A 20031-nucleotide genomic window follows, 5' to 3' on the forward strand; every position below is an offset into this window, starting at 1 on the left:
CTAGAAAAAGTTGCCATGGAGATTGCTTTATGCAACTAAAATGTTCTGGGAGCCTGCAGAATCAGCCCCAACATTCATAGTCTCAGCAAGGTTTTGAAAATTATCGATCTGCTGGTAATATCCACGACCTTTGTAAAAATAGGAAACGAAAAATGACTGCAACGTGGAAAAAGAATTTCAAAGGGAAAGTCTGCCCTTTTTGGGGGTGTGGGGGGCATTGTACCAGAACTCCATACCAAAACTCTATTTGCTTTTAAATTCATCGGAATACATGCACATGCATTAGAAGTCTACAGAAAGTCAGAAACAGAGATAAGCTTCAAACAAAATTTGAATTTCATTCATGTTCCTTTGCTTTAGCACATGCATGGACACACCCATACAAAAGTAAATGATAAGCAATTCCACTTCAATAATGCTGGAAAGCAGCATCATTTTAACGAATCCTGGTGAGAACCTTCAGTGGAATGGTTCCCAGTAATGCCACTCAGATGATATAGCACTGCAAGTCCTAATTCTATATACATACCTAAACCTTCTCACTTACTAGGAGTCCAGCCAGAGACAGAGAAAAGACATCAAAAAGGTTCCTTATATGTGACACCACTTGTAGCATAAGCATTCACATAAATGTGCCTGACCCAGGTCTAGCTCCATCAAGAGAAGACCATGTAAAGTCCAGCTGTCACGTGTTATTTGGCAGCTACAAGAGACCCCTTCCTTTCCTCTTCTCTAAGATTAGCCCCTTAACTCCAGTTCTCCAGCGCTTCAACAGTCCAAGTCACTGCATGATCCCAACTCACGGGATCTAGCAGCCTGATTAACGTGATCTCCCTCAAAAACAGTGTGCCAACACTTCTCTGAGGAGTTTTTCATTCTTGTTGGTGGTGAAGACAAAACAGAAAGGGAAACATATTATAAAGCCTTTTTTTCTTTCAGTGAGGGTGTTGTTGAATCCTTCTTAAGTTTAATGTTACAACCTGTCTTTAATGAGACTTGGTCCAAAGCTAGATGCTGTCAACATAAGCCTTTACATATACTACCATCCCTCTTCCTCACTTTTTAAATGTATTTCCTGAAGAGCCTCCATTCATCCCGTGCAGCACTCCACTTAGAAGAGTTGTGTTAACACACCTGCACAATCCCAGTGAATCACATCTCTGCAACTAATTTGCCCTGTATATGCTTTTGTGTGCAGGCGTTAGAGACAGACCCATGTCCTGCTGCATTTATAGAAGGGTAAAAACCTCCCTTGTCAGGCTTGTCCCCCAAACATATCTGCTCTGCCCCTTATGATCTTTCATATTCAGGTTATGGCAACCTTCCATAGCCAGTCTAATAGTCTCCTCAGCAGATCAGTAGGCTTAGTTTGTAAAGATACTCTTGTTCTACTTTGTTAGATTAATTCCATCCCTGCCGAGTAGCCCTCATTTCTCTAGTCCTAGAAGCCAAAGCCCCATCTTCAAGAGAAGCCACACAGTCCACTTCTACCCAATCTTTCCTGCTCCCAGGCCTGGCAAGGCAAGGTCTCAGCTCCTTACCCATCACCCTCATCCCTAAACCTCTGTAGTTCCTCTTTATATGCAGCAGGTTACCTCCAGAGCAGTACTCTGGGTACCCACAAGGAAGAGAAAGAGGAAGAAGAGGTCCATGTGAGGAGGTTGGACAAATCTTGGCTGTGCATCTGCAACAATCCCAGATCCTGGCACCTACCAAGCAATAAAACTCCTGAGACATCAGGTGAGATCAGAAAACACATGCCTTGATCATCCACAAGAAGAATCTCCAGTAATTTTCTGTGACTGGTACCCATTACTCCTGACTCATGGTACAGCACACTATTGCCAGAGTATAGTGTCACTCGTTATGGAACACGGAAGTGTAATAGCACATGAGATATTTGGGATGGCAAAATCTTCTGTGACTGTTCACTCAACTCCTTTCCAGATTTTCACTAACACACAGCTCATGCTAAGGCCTGATATAAGTACAGATCTGTGGCCGGCCAAGGATTCACTCAAGCAAGGATTATTAAAAGAACCTGTCTGTCCCCACAGTGTGAGATAGTGCTGCTCAACATTATCACTAATTTTCCCCTTTTTGTGTGAATACTAAATTCAGGTTCAGCTGACTCTGATGGGTCTTGTTGATCCTCACCAGTGCTTAGGATGCTATATGTATTCTGAAATTGAACAACTGCAGGTGGAGCAGACCTGTGATCTTTTGTTGCCAGAAGCCACAACCTTTCAGCCTTTTCTATCTCAATAGTCTCTGTCCATTTGGTTTTCAGCTGTCACTGCTTCCTCACCTTATGTAGCTTGGGTTTTCCACAAATATCACATCAGTCTCCTCTTCATCTTCTCCCACCGTGGAATCTCAGGACCTCGACTACAACACATCTCCCACAAGAGTGGCCACCACCGCCCTGACCTCCAGGAAGACACAGGAGCTCTCTGAAGCATTCAAGGTGGATATAGGACTTCTTCCTAAGAGAGCCAAGGACTCTCAGTTCTGCAAACTTCTACATCTTAATGGAAGTCCATGTGCTGGACAGTATCTCCTGAAGCTTTTTCAGACTACCACTGTACAGTCTTCAAGCAGATCCACATAGTCTTAAGTAGAACTCCTAGGCCTCTTTGCACTTCTGCTGCAACAACTGTTTTGTCTCATTTACCACACTCTGTGGGATGCACTCTGGCTTCCTTGCTCTTGCCCTAACAGGTATGTTTTGGTGATAATATGATCTTGCCCACATCAACATCTCCCTGAGCACCCATCATTCAGCTTTTAAAGTGCTGTTGCTGCTGTACTGCCCTGCCACCCATACTCCTCTCACCATGAATCTCACTGGATAAGAGCCCTGAACAACCTGATCTGGCTTTAAGTCACCCCTCTTGTGAACAAAAGGCTTGAATGAGATCATCCCAGATTCCTTGCACTTGAAATTGTTCTGCATTTCTATGTCAAGGACCCTGATGAATATACACTGCAGTTCAATTGGTTTTATTTTAACAGCAAACAATAACCAAAGTAAGGATCTGTTTCCCAGGAGGTGCAAAAATGCATTCAGGATGGTTATGGCACACAGCTCTTGGTACAGGAAAAGAAAGAACCTCAGTTTTGCTCTTTTTAACCTTTGTGTAGGAATGAGGACAATTAAAAGGCCCTAGACTTCATTTATATGTCTGTTTACAAGCCACCAAAGTTACGTGACCTGCGCCGTATATTCTATTGAGAGATTACCACCAAGTGAGCTAATAAAGCCACCGGCTTCATTAAACTGTATCAATTTCCTCTGTTTTTCTTCCTCTGTGACAAAATCAATAATATATGTTCTGTTCCCAGATTAGAAAGTAGCCTAAAATTCACTTGGTTTCAATGTCTGGCTGCTGAGCCTTCTCAACCACATCAACAACAAGCAGGGATTTTTGTAATTCTATGACATTCTGAAGGAGAAGAAAAAAATAAGCAGAAGAAGATAAAAGATCTTCTATCACTTCTATCCCAACATGCACTTAAAATCCTCATTGTCTGATGTGAAGGTAAACTTTCCAACTGTCCTGCTGAAGGAGTGCTTTCCCCAGGCTGCCATTTAGTCCACACATACTGCCCCTGCCACCTACCTCTCCAGAATACCCAGTGCAGAACATGAGAAGAAGCCAAGACACAAAGTTCCCCATGTGCTGCTGCTGAAGTATTCTTATCCACAAGCTTTACTCAATCATACTTTCAACTCCTTCCCTAATATGTTTAGAGTAATGTGTCAATAGTCACAAAAAGTTTTCTGTCTGAGACCTGAACCAAATCTACATGACCTATAGCAGAGTTTTACAGAGCAGGGCACACACTACAAGGCATGACTGACCTACCTTAGAACTTTTAAGAAAAGCTTAATGTAACTTTATCTAACCGTACAGAAAGCAGCACAATTTGAAATTTCCACAATATTGACTTCCCAAAGTAAACTAAGCATTAAAAGCTTTTATAGAGAATTCATATCTGTGCTCTTGGGCTGCAGGAGGAGAGCGGCCTTGTATTCATTTATTTATTTTAATGTCTTTAATTGCCAAGTTTGTGGGTCTTTTTTAACCATCCAGGAACTAAATTAGCATGAGAAAACAAACATGAAATTTGGTTTTACATACACACATGCACACACTCCCAGTCTGCAATCTACCTCCCTTTTAAGTTCTGCCTCCTGCCCCTTACTTTTCCAGGTAGCAGAACAAGATATTCTGATTCCCTTTTCTTAACTTCTCAACTCTCCCCAGAAGGGCACATATTGAACAGTCAAGCCTCACATCTCTGGCTCATATTCCCCTCCACTCTTTCTCCCCCTCCTGCTCACTCACATACCTCTGCTGAACCTATGTGATACTACTTTGCATCTGCAAAGCTCTCTCATCCATGCACCCCACAAAGAAAGAGACTACTCCTTTAGTAGCAGACACTGCTCATTTCAATGTCTGCCTGCTAAAATACCCAAAACGGAATCAGGAGTGAGGTGTAGAAGAATGTACACAATTTGAGAGAAGAATCCCAGAACAGATGAAGAAGTTATTCAAATCTATTAAGGCAAGCGAAGAACAAAAAGGAAGGTTCAAGTTTTAAATCTGTATCAAAATTACCACTTGTTTTAAATGAGAGTAGAAGAGCAATAAAATAAAAACTTGCAAAAAGCTAAAAGCTAACTTATTTTAGAACACAGAAGAGATATTTCCATTTGATGTTTACACTGATCATTTATAGAGAACCAGTTTCTGAAAAGATTACATTTTAATTCACAGCTTTACAGGCAAAATTCAGGAGGATCACAAATTTTAAGCAGATTAACTAAACTGACAGAACTATTCAAGCTGATGGTACACACTCCAGTATCTCCTAAAATACTGGATAAAAGCTTGCCTAGCCTGGGCATCTAAAAGGACAACCAAGCTAATGTACAGTATGCTTTATAGCTCCCTTTTCACATACAAAGCTCAACACAAGTACTTTAAAATTAAAAAGACAGAACATTACAGCTCTGACAGACTTGGAACAAACAAGAAACAAAGACCAGACCACATGATAATTATTCCCAGATTTTCAGTGTTCTGGGATTCACATGGTGTAATTAAATGTATTTTAAGATGCCTTTGCTTTTTGGTATTTCACAAAACATCTTAAAACTTTTTATTGAGGCTCTAATGTCATTATACTCCTTTTGATTCGGATACACCACTTTTCAACAACATTTCATTGTTCTAAGCATACACAAGCTCAGGATATTCCTGATGTGCTACTATGTGATAGTACAATTCCTAGAAGGAGCAATGACAGTACCACACAGGAACATACAGTAGCACAATACTCAGTTGTTGCGCAGTCTTTGCTCCAATTCTGCTTTGCAATTGCTGCCTTCAGGCTCGCAGAGAAATTGGATTTGTGGATTGTGGAGGGAAGTGGTAAACATAACAACACTGCAATAGAACAAAGGACAGGTAGAAACAATCTGTCCATGAGACCAGTAACATACCGTTACTCCAGTTAAACCTGGGCCTTTTCCTTCAATTAGTTTATACATTTCTTGAAGTGCTTCCTCATCACTTTTGCCTTTAAATCGCTTCTTGGAGAGTTCTTGAAGAGCTTCCTTAAACTGCTCAAAAGTAATAGTTCTTACAGACTTTCCCCTGTTGAAACACACAGCAATTGAAAGAAATTACAAGAGAGCACAAAAAGCTTTTCAAGAATAGCAGAATGGTTTCAGTTTACCACAGTGCACAACAGAAAACTGTAATAAAACAGGAAAGCCTATGCACCCCATTTATGGTGTCAAATAAAATATATTCCAGGAATATCACTTTATTTTTATATGTACATCAGCAGAATAGCACTTCACAGACTTCCCTTGATGAATGTTCAGAAATAAAGATGAAATAAAGTGACTGGGTCTACTGTCAAAATGCCTGCAGCTCATCAAATTAAATACAGTCTCATTTGGTTGATCACTTATAATGCCTGCATGTATAAGCCAAGATCTGAAGCATCTTAGGCGAGTATTTTTATTTACTACTTTTTATTCCTCTTTGAATAACTTGTTATCATATTATTTATAAGTCACTCTTCATGTATTCACAAATAAATTAAGAATTATTCTGCTATTGTGCAAAGCAAACCACTGAAATGCATTTAAAAACTTGAAATTCCTTTTCAATTGAAGACTGACAAGTTTTTAAATGACACATTTAAATTCAATACCTGTTTTCCTTTGTAGACCATCATCTTCAAAAAACATTTAAAGGTATGCAGAAAACACAATATAGTAGCCTGGTAAACTCATAGGTTTTGCTGTACAAGTGTGTGGTGCAAATTCTGATAATGGGAAATTCACACTTTACAAACATCAGTTTATACTGTCATTCCTGCAGATCTTTTTTGGTCCATCACACCAAAGGTTTCAGTTGATAGAACTCTTACAAAGCATTCACTACAGTGACATGTTTAACCAAAAGAAGTTTAATGTATGTCTGTTTTCTAGCATTTTAAAATATTCAGTTTAGGCAGGAGATAACGTTGCAGAGTAAGCACAGTTCCACTCAATTCCCTAATATTAACCTAGTTTTAGTGTTCCTCATTTTAAAATTCAGGTGCAAAGCAACAGCATCAGTGACTTTACTCACATTAAACAAAACCCAACAATTTTTAGTTGTTATGAATAACAGAAGAGACAAACCACATCTTTTCCTCTATTAGTAAACTACAGATTCTCTAATCTTTACAATAAGAATTTATACCCTAAAATGAAGCCATATATTTTGAACTAAAGTTTAGCAGATCAAATAGAACCATTTTCAAAAAGATGTTTTGACACTTATGCTGATATAATCTTAAATAGTACCATCTTAAAAAGCAGAACATGTTTGCATTACAAAACTCTCAAAGTTAAAGCAACATTTGAGAGCCCATGTTGCTGGGAAACATGCTACTACACAAGTTTTGTTTGCTGCTTGAGCATTTATTTTTATGCCAATTTAGAGAACATTTCAAGCAAATCAGGGGAAAAAAATAACCAAGCACCACCACATAACCCAGACCAGTCCTTTCAACAGGGACAGCTGTTTATACAGGAATAAACAATAGATGCTAGGATAGAGAAAGTGTGCACCAGCAACAGAAATCTGGGGCTAGAAAAGCAGTACACAGAGATCTAATTTTAATTCAAGTGTCAAAATGACCATTGTGAAGAGCAACTCAGCTATACGTCATGGATTTATCTTTGATCTTCTTTTAGATACCTTCAGTGGTCAAATTCCTCTCAGCTGGGGAATGCCTCTCCTAATGAAAAGGGGAAATGATATTTCTGGTTTACCAGCCAACACCTAGAAAGTGACTCCTGCTTCAATTAACTAAACAGAAATGAAATTTTATACCAGGTTTTTAAAACAAAGAGAAATTGGTTATTCACAACAAAATTCAACACTAAGGGAACCCTTTACATAATTGTTCATTACTAGTGTTCGTTATTTTCAATGTATGTATCAAACATATGTATCAAATGTCAGCAACTGCCACAAAATAAACTTTATGTATTTTTTGACCAAACATTGCTGTTTGCAACTACTTGTCTGCTTTAGGTAAAGCATCTGTTGGAGTATCTCAGAGTTAGCTGGTAAAAGAACATCATGACAGTAGAAATAAAGAATATAATCCAGAATTTCATTAATCAAAAAGACAGGTGGAATAAACTGCAATTAACTACCTGGAATTTCTCCAGGATTCTCATTAATAGGATTAACATCCCTCTTCTGATGAAACACGTCCAAGAACTTTTAAGTAGCACAAAGAGGTCAAGACTTCATTTTGTTTTGCCTCTCATTTAGAAAAAGAAAGCACTGTCAATCACTGCAATCACTGCACTGTTGTTATGCTCCAGCATAACAACACCCTAAGACCCTAAATTCTCTACAAGCCTAGCATGCAGGCCTCGCCAAAGGCAGTTTTCTGTAGCACATAGGTTTAGCTTGGATCATCAGTCAGGATCATTGCAGTGGGAAAGAGAATGATCACTTTCAGCAAAACCAGCAAAAATTCATGTTGACTTGTTTATTTTTCACAGAATATTCTGAGCTGGAAGGGACCCACAAGGATGATCAAGTTCAACCCTTAACTGATCAAACCCATGACCTTGCTGCTATTAGCACCACGCTCGAAACAAATGAACTGATCTCAGGGTTTTATTAACACATGAAGAATTTCTGCTTGCACACTTATTAAATAGAAGAGCATAACTTTTTTGTATGAATTAAAAGGAAAGATACATAAATATGGCTGCCAAGACGAAGAAAGAACATTTGGTATAAGACACAGGTCTACCTACCTTTCTCATTTCATCTCTTCCCTGTCACTTACATGGGGCAAGGAAATGAGTGGATTTTTCCTTTTCAGCTTAAGGTAAAATCACAAACTGGACACATATATGACCAATGTACTATTATTGCAGCTGAATCCCGAAAGAGAAACAAATGTGCATCATAGCTGATATTCTTTACCAGACAACAACATTAATTGGAGCGATGTTTAAAATAGGATTGGGAGTGAAGGAATTTTTGCAACTATATCCCAAATTTCCTAAATAAAACAGGTTTAATTTTGAAATTTGTTATCTTTTTCTACACTCCAAAAATATCCCCTCTTGCTCCTCCATGTATTACAAGATTATCAAATCCACTCGTAAAGCATCATAATTAACTCCAAAACTCTACAGCTGCAACATATGCTAAGTCTCGTGGAAAACCCTAGGAACATGACATGTTCTTGCACTTTTGGTATGTGAGATATGGTACATGTATGCCATTTAACAGCATCTAAATTATCAAGCAGCAATCCTATACTCCTCCTCTCTCTAGAGACAGGTCTTGAAGAGCTCTGAGCAGTTGCTGTCATCATGATTACTAACTAGAACAGCATGCTCCCCTCTCCTCTGTCTGTACAGACATGGGTTGAATGCACAGGAGACCACTGACTGAGTAGGTAGAAATGACAGAGGAAAAGTCTTTCAACAAATCTTGATTTACACACTCTCTCCAATCCAGGTCCACAAAAATACCCTAGGGATAATGACTTGTGAGCACTATTGGATGGAAAATTGGACATGAGCCAGCAACATGCACTCCCAGCCCAGAAAGCCAACACCTGTATCCAAGGCTGCACCAAAAGCAGCACGGGAGCAGGGTGTGGGAGGGGATTCTACTCTGCTGTGCTGAGAGGCCACTTGGAGCACTGCATGCAGCTCTGGGGCCCCAGCACAGGAAAGACACTGACCTGTTGGAGCGAGTCCAGAGGAGGCTCACAGAGTTGATCAGAGAGAAGGAACAGCCCTGCCATAAAGACAAGTTTGGGAGAGTTGGGGTTCTTCAATCTGGTGAAGACATGGCTCCAGGAGACCCTACTGCAGCTTTTAGGGGGCTTACAAGGAAGGATGGGGGCAGGCTTTTTAGCAGAGCTGTTGTGATAGGACAAGCTAATGGCTGCAAACTAAAATAGGGTAGATTCAGACTAGACATAAGGAAGACATTTTTAGGAGGGTGGTGAAACACTGCAAGAGGCTGTCCAGAGAAATGATAGATGGCCCATCCCTGGTCAGGTTGGATGGGACTATGAGCAACCAGGTCTCATGCAATATGCTCCTGCTCACGGGGAGAAGGGCGAGGTGGTGGTGTTTACCTAGATGACATGTAAAAGGCTCTCTCCAACGCAAAATAATTTATGAAAAATTATAATACTATGAACACAGCATAACACACAAGGCTGTCATACCTCTAGTTTATTTTCACCATTTTTATGTCCTGTTCACATTCAGGAAATCCCTTCCTTGTACCAGATTTTCAGACCTCATGAAATTAAGAAAAAAAACCCCAACCCATAACCCCCCAAATAAACCAGTTCCTTTTTATTAAGCAACTGCTACAAAGAATCAGCTTCTTTGTGTATATTCGTAACTTGTTTTTAGAAGCTCATTATAAATATCTCGTTTCCATGGGAATAACAAAACAAATATATTCACTTTCATTTTCCAAGTGTTACAAGTTCAAACAACTTGTCTACAATTAAGTATGCCAAGGGTGATCACTCAGCTCTTAAGACTCATCTCTTAGATTTAGCATTCCAGAGAGTTGGCATAGAAAGATTAAAAACCGTATGTTGAAAAGAATTTTTTCTAAATCAAGGCATCAGAATGAAAATTAAAACTGACCAGAAAATAAGACAAAATGGAAAATAGCAACAAGCAAGGGAAGGTAGGAGGGAAAAAAGGTTTTTACAAAACTAGGTGTCATAAAGTTGGCCACTTCAATGAAAAGAACAAAATATATGAGGGACATGAATAATAAAAAGTTTTAAAGCCCTATACTTCATTATGACACAAAGAAACCTTTATATTTAGAAAGGATACATTCTTACATACCATTCTATTTTAAGCTCTGCTTCTTACAACAAACAGAATTACTGTAATGCATCATCCTTCAGGGGCGGAAACCGTGTTCATGGAACAATAATGACAGCCTCCTGTATCTATGCCTACATTTGGGAACAGAATGAACATACTCAGAAGAATTTTAGGAAGCTTCCCATCACTTCCCCTTCCTTGATAAGTGTCTCCACATGTGGCTACTATGTAATAGGAGATTATGAACTGAAGTTTGAAATCCTCAGTTTGCTCTTGGGAGCCCAAGTTCACCTATATAAAAGCATCAGTTCTGTGTCTGGACCCCAGCACAGTAAACAAAGTGCAAAGTATCAGTCATTGGCCCAAAGTAGATTGGAACAGCAAGCAATGCAGCTTCCATTTGCCGATATTACTACTAACAGTGCCCTGAATTCCTAAATGTGAAAGTGTACTGCTGCAAATGGATACTATGGAGTTGAATGCTATTTGGATTAAGAGTTGTCCACAATTTCAGCTGAAAAGCTACACAATTACACTCCATATACCTGATACACAAATCCTTGATTGGTATTAGAAATCTTTATCTCCAGAGCACTAAAAAAGCTCAGTGTTAATAGAACAAAGTCTACAGCTTAATAGGTCCTGCTGTAATCTCGAGTCTACCAAAAGACGTCCCAAATGCCCATCACAATAGGATACTTTTCTATTTTCTTACACTGAAGATAGGAAAGAAAATGTAGAATTACAGAGAGAAGCTTCTATTTTTGTTAGTATGTCAGACAGGATTATGGCAGGATACAATAACCAGGACTGTTCTGCTGTGGAAATTGTCATCTACGGTCTAAGGAGTATAGCAGGACTGACAAGGGTCTAAAAACACTATAACTAGAAGTGGGAACCCAACAAATGTTTTTGCACAAACTCTAACAGAAGGAGTTTTGTTTGTAATTCTAAATTCACTAGGGACTTGGGTGTCTGATCAACTGAGCAGTCAAGTAAAACTCAACAGCATCTCTTGTAAATTAGAACAGAACTTCAGGTACTTCCTATATTTATTCCCAAGACAGTCTCATTCATTCAGAAAACAGAATGAAGGACCAAGCTGGCAAGAGAATGCATGAGCAGCTTATTTGTGACAGTTTTTGACTTACTGGCACAATAAGCCTGATCAGACTATTTCTGATTTGCCAATATTGCTCCCACATCTACGTAGGCAACTGCTAACTAATACTGAAGCACTTCTTAATTATCAGAACTAAACACTAAAAATCATTCAAATTAATCACATAAAGGCATCATCACTGAGAACAAGACCATTAGTCAGGCGTTTTTCCCTAAGGACTAACTAAAGGCATATTTCCTAATGACATTCAGCCCTGACCTCATACTTTATCTGTTTCTCTTTTATCTTAACATGCCACACCAAAAAGTCACTACAGCTGAAACTTACTGATTTTCATACAAAGATTTTTCTTACTTTCCACTTTACAGCAGCAACTTTATTATTATTGCTGTTACAGCCCAGAGCATTCACCCCTCTTTCTTTAGTAGAAGAGACACTTTCTCTTCCATGCTACTTGTAAAAACACCAAGTCTTCATGATGTGGTCTATAAACAAAATGTATATTGATAACAATTGCTAGTGGTATTTGTACTGCACGTCTCAACAAACATAAGGTAGTATCACATACAAATTCAAATTCCTTGAAGCAAAATAGGTTTTACCCGTCTCTGCAAAACACAAGACTCATCTAACAGATGTATTTTTTTCCAAGAATGTCTGCTGTAATGCTATCACCACAAAGTCCAAGGCTGTGTAATCAAGAAGCAGATTATGCTGCAGAGCTGGTGGTTAATTTCTTTTTTTTTTTTTTCCTGTAGTTTACAATTTTCACTTTCTCCTCTCTTACACAGCTCAGAATTTCTGCAGGCTATCAGCACAACAATTCATAGCCAAGAAGCCCCAAAGTAAAGGTAGGTCCCTAGGCAGCTAACCAGGCTGGTAGAACCTTGCAATCTAATGGAGTATTAAAGATATCCTGTGAAGGTCTGGTTTTCACTATATATCAGTCAAGAACAGAATAAAAAAGCCTTTTAGATATATAGTGCAAAAAAAACCCCTTAAAAATTTAAAAGAGAAGATTATCTTGGATAAAACTGAACAATATGTAATTAACCCAAAGCACAAGCTTGTGTATAAATTTTAAAAATAGAGCTGAGGATAGATGAGCAAGCAAAGAAAGCTACTTTAACACTATCAGGGTATTTGCACTGCAATAAATAACAGCTCTAAAGAGATATGGTTAAAAAAACCAAAATTAAGGTAACAAAACTTCAAATATCACATTGCATCAGACTTCTGCCCAATTAATGGGTAAAACTGGGATACTGAAATTAGACATCCGTATCTTGATGCAAGCAGGAGTAATTTGGCAAATTGTGAGGAAAGAGGCATTGACAATATTTTCAAAAAAGTGATCCTAGTTAGAAGCTGCAACAGAGATCTTCAGCTAAAGTAGTGGTCACTTCTGGAACACAGGCACCTTTGAATGCATGGCCATTTACTACAAGTGGATTCTTTTGGCAGGAAGAGTACGACTGACAACGAAGACATCCAGATGACCTCCACAATTACTCTCTCTAAGAGAGATGGCATGTTGGCCAAGTCACAGTACAGCAGCTGGACTAGATGGCTTCATATACCCCATGACGACAAGTGAATGCCATTATCAGTTTTCTAGGAAAGAAAAACAAGACAAGCGCAATGCAAAATGCAGTACAAAATTCTCTCACTATATCACTGCAAATAGTCTTCACTTACAGAAACCTCCCTGGGAGTGGGCCACGAGGGCAGAACACCTCAGATCATTTACTCAGGAACTGAAACTGGAATGGTCCATTTTCCCTCCTGTTGCTTTTTGTCTCATTAATGAGCAACAGTAAAGCAGAGTTTGCCCAGTTTACTCTAAGTGTCTGAAACTGGGACAGCTGCTAAGCAAGAAAAGTAGAAAGCAATGAAAATCCAACGCAAGAGGACATCAACAGCTCACTAAACCAGCAGTTGATTGGACTTCATTGCAACTTAAATATTTTAGGCCTCTCTTATGAAAACTCTGTTTTCTGATCCTTGAGTTAACATGTCTCTCTTCTTGACTTTTTTTCCTACCCTGTGTGCTTCCTATGTGCTTCACTCATGGTGAAAATTTGTTTCCTTTAAAATAAAATCTGAAATTCAAAAAAAGAGAAATCCAACAGCTATAAGCCTATCAGATAAAATAGTATTGGGAAGGGAACAAAGGGGGACTGGAGAATGAATATGACTTGGCAAAAACATTACTAAGTAAAAGCTTCCAAAAGAAAGCAAATCCCAGAATGAGTTAAAGGGGTTAAAGAGATTTAATGGGATTTACAGAGGATGAGGAAAAGAGAAAGTCCAAACAGACAGTAGGTCTGATAGCTATATACAGCTTAGAGGAATAGATTAAATTAGCTAAACAGAGTAGCAGAATCCAATATTTCACATTTGTTTGAGGTCTTCAGTTTAAGAGAACAAAAAAAATCTTACATTTGAACATATAATAATGAAGATTATGTAATGGTTAGCTACTGATAAGAAGTATTAGGAAAACTCTGTGAAACCTGAAGAAAGCATGTGCCCCAGCTTACATTAAAGGAGTTTGCAAGTGTATTTGGCATGAGAGGCATGGACCAGAGTTTGGAAAAAGATAGAAACATGTGCTACCAAGTAGTCTGGGAGTACTTCAGCTTTTCCTTGTTATAGAAGAGAGATATCCACCTTCTGGTTGCCAATCCTGTGGACTCTGCCCAAATTACACACACAACAAGCTAGAAAATAATTTTATCACTCCTTAGAATGCTGTCTACTCCTGTGAAAGAATCCAATAAATGACATACAACTTGCAGATAATGTTCAGTAACACAGAATTCCATCCCTTGGGTGTATGAAGGATTGATATCATTTGACAGCACAATTTGGGTGGAAGTTAAGACATTAAAGGACATGGCAGGGGTATGTGAAACTAGCAGGAATATTGGCTGAAGTAGAGAAATTAGAAGCAATTCAAAAGAGAGGCTGCAGACAGGTCTTAGATACAAATGGTAGGGTACAAACTAGTGCTGAAGCAAAAAGCCAATGCCTCAAAATCAGGCTTCTGGCATATATGCTTGTTTCTTCTCTAGTGGGCTCAATTTGTTTGCCATTTTCTTTGGTTCTTGTCATCTTAAGGATATGCGCAAGGCTAGGCATACATATAGACCATAGGGGAAGGGAGCAGACACTAACCACAGTGTAACAACCCAATACTGTGCCCAGCTGCCAGAGACAGGGCTGAGCACATCCAAGAGGATTTATAGGTCATAGTGCTCATTAAGTCAGCTTCAAATAAATAAATGAAAGCAGTTAAGAATAGTTGAAGATTTACTAAGCATTCTTAATAGCTAATCACTTCATCTATCTGTCTTCGCCAGGCTGAGCTTCCCACACAAACTAGTGGTAAGAAGATTTTTCATATAATAATACTTCCCATTTTATCTTGAGAGAGCTGAAAAAGCTGATACAACCACTGCAGTTTCAAAAGCTCTTTCTTGCTGTTGAAGTGCAGGGGCTTAGGGCAAAGGCTTTACAACTGAGACGACAGGGCAAAGAACCAACATCACCTGTACTTTCTCCACCAGCTAAAGCAGTGCACATGAACACACTGCCTGATAACCCAGGGAAAGATAAGTAGGATACACAGACAAGGCATCCTTCTACAGCTCACCAGCAATCCCATGTGAGCTGACACGTCTCATTCACATCCCAGAACAAAAAAAAACCAAAAAACCAAACAAACCAGTATTTCAGTTTATTTTGATTCTCTCTCTTGATTTCACACCTAGTGTGAAAACATTTGATTAAAAATGAGACAAATCAAAGTATAAAGAAATGACATCCAACAGAAACACTGTTCTAGAACATTGCAACAAGCCGTGACCACGAGTAAGGTCAACGCTGCATGGCCAAACATCTTCTAAGCAGAAGTGAATGCATTTTATCCCAAGCAGTTAATCCACAGAAACTATACATAATTGTTCATAAGTATGACTAAAAAAATATTCTCAAGGTCAGCTTTCAGATTACTAGCTATTTTTCAGGACTTCATTTATATTACTAATCTGAATTTATATAAATACATGGCACTCAGATATAGGAAAAGAGACACAACCTAATGAACTTTCATATTAGCATCCTCAGGCTTTTGGTAACCAGTAGCCTTCCTTACTGCTTTCTCTCTACATACAGTATCAGTGTTTTGATTGAGTTGACATACAGGGAAGACATTACCTTTTCTGATGAGACCAGTTAACCAAGAACAGGACATGACATTTGACAAGGGAATTTCAAAAAGTTGAATTTTTACAATAGAAAACAGAGTTACATAAGACAGTGATGTTTTTATTAATGAGACCCAGAACAGAAAAGCTTCATATCTAAGAACTAGATATTGAATGGTTATCTGGTATGACATCTTACTTGATTTAGAAAAAATCAGACTCAAGGGGACAAAGAACAATGGCATTATTAAATAGGACTGGACATAGTAAGATCTTAACTCCTTACATCTCAAGATATTAGAGCTTAAATTATGCTTTCATTGAGAACTGAACTGGACTTTGAAAGTAAACCATTGCACAAGAGACAGAATAATAACTGAATCTAACTCTTTATTATGGGACAACAGTGAGCATCCAAGCTTCTATCTCACAACATATTACTCAAAAATTTTTCTCCTCTCAGTTTTTCCTTAAAATTAAATTAAAACAAACCCCCTAATTTTATGTGCTACTGACTTTCCTGGAATTTCTTTCTTATTTTCCTCCTCAGACACTGTGATGTCTCAGTAAAAACTCTAGCTGTGTATCCTTACAATGTCTAATATTAATGAGGGATTTTTAATTCCCAGACAGGAATTTAATAACTACCAAATTTTTTAGCCATTTTTCCTACATGGATCCAATCCAGATCAGAACAACACACAAAGTACAATGCAAAATGGTGGCAAGGCAAAGGGGGAGTTTTGTGGGGACATGTTTTTAAATTACTATGAAGCTCAAGTAAAACCACAAGTACAACTTGAACATTTTATTGCTTGTTCCTATGGAGAAAGGTGTCTGGATCACTGTTTCAGTGAGGCCTCAGACAAAACTCCCATCCTAATTCAGAAATTACACTGGTCAATATAAAGAAAAGAAATCCCTGTCTGATGACAAGAAAAATGAAGGAAAAGGGATGAGTAACACAACCTTGAATTCATATAGAGCATATTCACTCCACTGTTCAGGCATGGCAGCTGTTTGTTAATCACCACACTGCACCAGGATACAGCAAGTTTACTTGAATTTCTTGGCCAAGAAATTCAGAAAGCGCTGTCTGATAGCTGAGATTACCAGCTCCAGGAGATTTCTCCCCACCCTCCAAGTAAATATTTCCAGTTGCAGACTGGTTTTCAGTGAGTTTTTTGTGAGAAAGGTACAATATCATTTAATATTATACATAAGAAATATGGTACATATTTTTCAAAAACAGTTTTGCATTGTTATTTCTGAAACATAATTTAAACAAAGCAACACAGCTTCATGTATTTGGGAGCTGCAGCCAGCTCAGCAGACAAGCTCAGCAGTAAGCAACTCATTGCTGACTAAAATGCAACTATGGAAGCCAGAGCAGCAGTCCTCTAATCCAAGGTGGAATTTTCCTTTAGAGTTTAATTACACAGAATTTAAAATCAAGAGTTTTATCAGATTTTCTCACTAAGAAAATATCATTGTCAGATGGTTTTACAACAGCACCATTCCAGTTTTTCAAAGGATTTCATGGCGTTGGATTGTTTTCCATGTCAAATGACATCTAACCACAAAAGCAATTTCTGAATCTAGTGATAGCTCAATGATAGGGAGCTCTCTAAGTAAAAAAGTATGTGCTTGTGGGAGAGGTTGCTTCAGTGATCCTGATGACAGAGAGAAAACACGGATATATGTATATCTGCTAACATTTTTTGCTGGCAATATGAGAAGGTGGCAGTATTAAAAATAGACAGCTGGTGTTAACTGACGCCAGCATGATCTCAGTGTGTAAGAGTCATTGACCATGGTTGGAGATAGAAAGGTGTGAAGTCAAGAATGACACACCAAGTGAAAAAAGAGAAACAAACTACAGTGTTAGTCCACATCCATACGTCACATGCAAAGAAAGCCACAAAACTATTTGCCATAACCAACAGCCGAGGACCAAATCACGACCTTCAAGAAAGGAGAATCCAGACTGCAGTTATGCACAGAGCAGAAACCAAACATTGTCTCTTTCAAAGAAAACAAGAAACATGACAGAAATAATTAAGAAACTGCATATTTCTCACCTACTGGAAGATTGCCTTCCATATGAAAGGGAAAATTGGATGGTGACAGCAAACTTCTAAATATACAATCCCCAACCTTGGAGAATTTCCCATTCTATGTCTGTTTCTTGCAAAGGAGATTTCACTCTATGTTAAAACAACAACATCCACAATGATGTTCTGCTCCCCATGTCCTCCTTACCTGTCTTATGAAACAGCAATTAGAGATGCAATTGTCTGCATTGCCAGCATTCTCATTTTACAAAACAAGAAGTAAGACAGAAGAATAGGTAGACTGTGGCCAAAACAGTCTCTCAAACAGTTTACAAATGAGAGTAGGAGAGCATTTAAAGAGGTATCCACTTGAAGACAACAATACTATTTTTAAAAAGTGCAGATGGGAAATGTTAAGGCTAAATTATAGAACAGCAAAACCCCTGTAACACATGAGAGTGCCTCGTTTCCACTACAGATCCAAAAGCCAAATCCATATGTCTGCTACTGTCAATGCAGAGAATATTCTTTAATAAGTTCTTCTGCCATGCCTTCATCACTTCTGCTATGCCTTTATCCTTATCATAACTTGTGGAGATGGGTACCTACCTTTGCACAGCTTAGGGAAAAAATAGCTAATGCATCTGACCACTTACTTCATATACCTCAAGAGCAATCTCTAGGCACTTTTCATCTCAGCACAAGGTTGTTGCAATTGACAATGCAACCCTCAATCTGAATGAAGATCCCCTACTTATCATAACCAAGAACAACTGTACGAAGCCCCAGTATACCTCACAAGTAATTAGGGCATGCCTGTGAGCTTAGAGACCAAAATAATTGAACATAGACAAAGCACAGAGTTTTATCTATCTCCTCACAAAAAACCTCCAAGTCTAGAGAAAGAGAAAGCCTGCCAAACAAGTAGTTACAATAAAGCTACCTCCAGCTTCAAAAAGAAGCCGCTTTAACTCGTTGGGTGAGAGAGACTGATCCTCTCTCTGTGTCCAGAGTGGGGAACACATTTTCCAAATGGAACTCTCAGTTGTGCCACAGAATCTGCAGAACAGTCCATGCCAATAATGTCTTGGCAATTTGTGAAAGCTATAAACAGAATGACCCAATTCTCTATGGGGATCTATCACCCCCCTGGATTAAAGATCTGTATATCAGTCTTTACAGTGCTGATTCATGTGCATCTGAAACCAATCCAAAAGAAAGGCAGAAAATTATGACAGTTAATGCCAATACAGACATTCTCTCATTTATGTCGCACTTCCCTATTCAAAACACGCAAAAGTTTACAATAAATGGAGGTTTACCCACCTAGTTCCAGACATCATCATCACTAACCAAAATGATAAGGAACAATTGGGAAGACTCCAAGATGCTGGAACGAATTGTGAAAGCAGAGAGGAGACTATAAAAGAGAAAGCATACACTCTTTTGGAAATCTGTGACTTATTTACACCAACACCTATGGAACAAAGGTATCGAGCCAGTGCTGGGTAAGATTTGCTGCCCTCTTGATTTTTGCTTTGTACAAAAGGATACTTTCATCTACAAACACAAATTAGTACATTCTTACACTAGCAATTGCCAGCCGCTCTCAGTTACTTACATTCAGAAAATGAAGCTTTATTTTCATTTTTCTCGGATTACTATCTCAATTCTGAAAACTGTTTCTTCAAAGCCTATGATTTCACCAGCAGAAGCAACAAAGTATTGCTCCAAACTGTCACCCACTGACATGCTGGTGCAAGAATATTCAATGTATCTATTCCCACAATGTTTTGTATAGAAGGGCAAGTTTTCTAAATAGCAGACAGTTAATGATGCAATTAGTATTAGACTGCTGTGCTCTTATCCCAGTGCATGTCAGAAAACTGTCTTACTTCCCAGGAATATACTAACTTATTTGTGGTACAAAATCTTCTGATTGAAGGCCACTGATGAATTTCCATGGGATCTAACTCAACATATAGGGGCGTCGCCCTCCATCAGCACTGCCTAAAGGGTAGATAGATACTGTTCGTAAGCAAGCAAGTACATCCTCACAACCTATAAAGCACAAAGCAAACTGGCTCTTGCAAGAAAATAGGATGGTACAAAACCAATAGATTAACACAATGTATATATACACAGTTCAGCTCTATGTTTTCTGTTGCATGTACCAGCCTGTGCAGGTCTACTCTGAAACCTCCCAAAATACATAAATGA

General features: G+C 38.6%; 1 protein-coding gene across 2 annotated transcripts in view; it reads right to left on the reverse strand.

The window, feature by feature from the left end:
- Positions 1-20031, reverse strand: part of TPPP (tubulin polymerization promoting protein) — a 62569-nt gene that overhangs the window by 14532 nt on the left and 28006 nt on the right. For both annotated transcript variants that reach the window (XM_030971307.1, XM_030971309.1), the window contains exon 3: positions 5516-5669. In XM_030971307.1, the coding sequence (XP_030827167.1) occupies positions 5516-5669 (154 nt within the window). The remainder of the gene's footprint in view (positions 1-5515; positions 5670-20031) is intronic.

This window comes from Camarhynchus parvulus, chromosome 2 (assembly GCF_901933205.1).
Source record: "Camarhynchus parvulus chromosome 2, STF_HiC, whole genome shotgun sequence".
NCBI classification, from domain to species: Eukaryota; Metazoa; Chordata; class Aves; order Passeriformes; family Thraupidae; genus Camarhynchus; species Camarhynchus parvulus.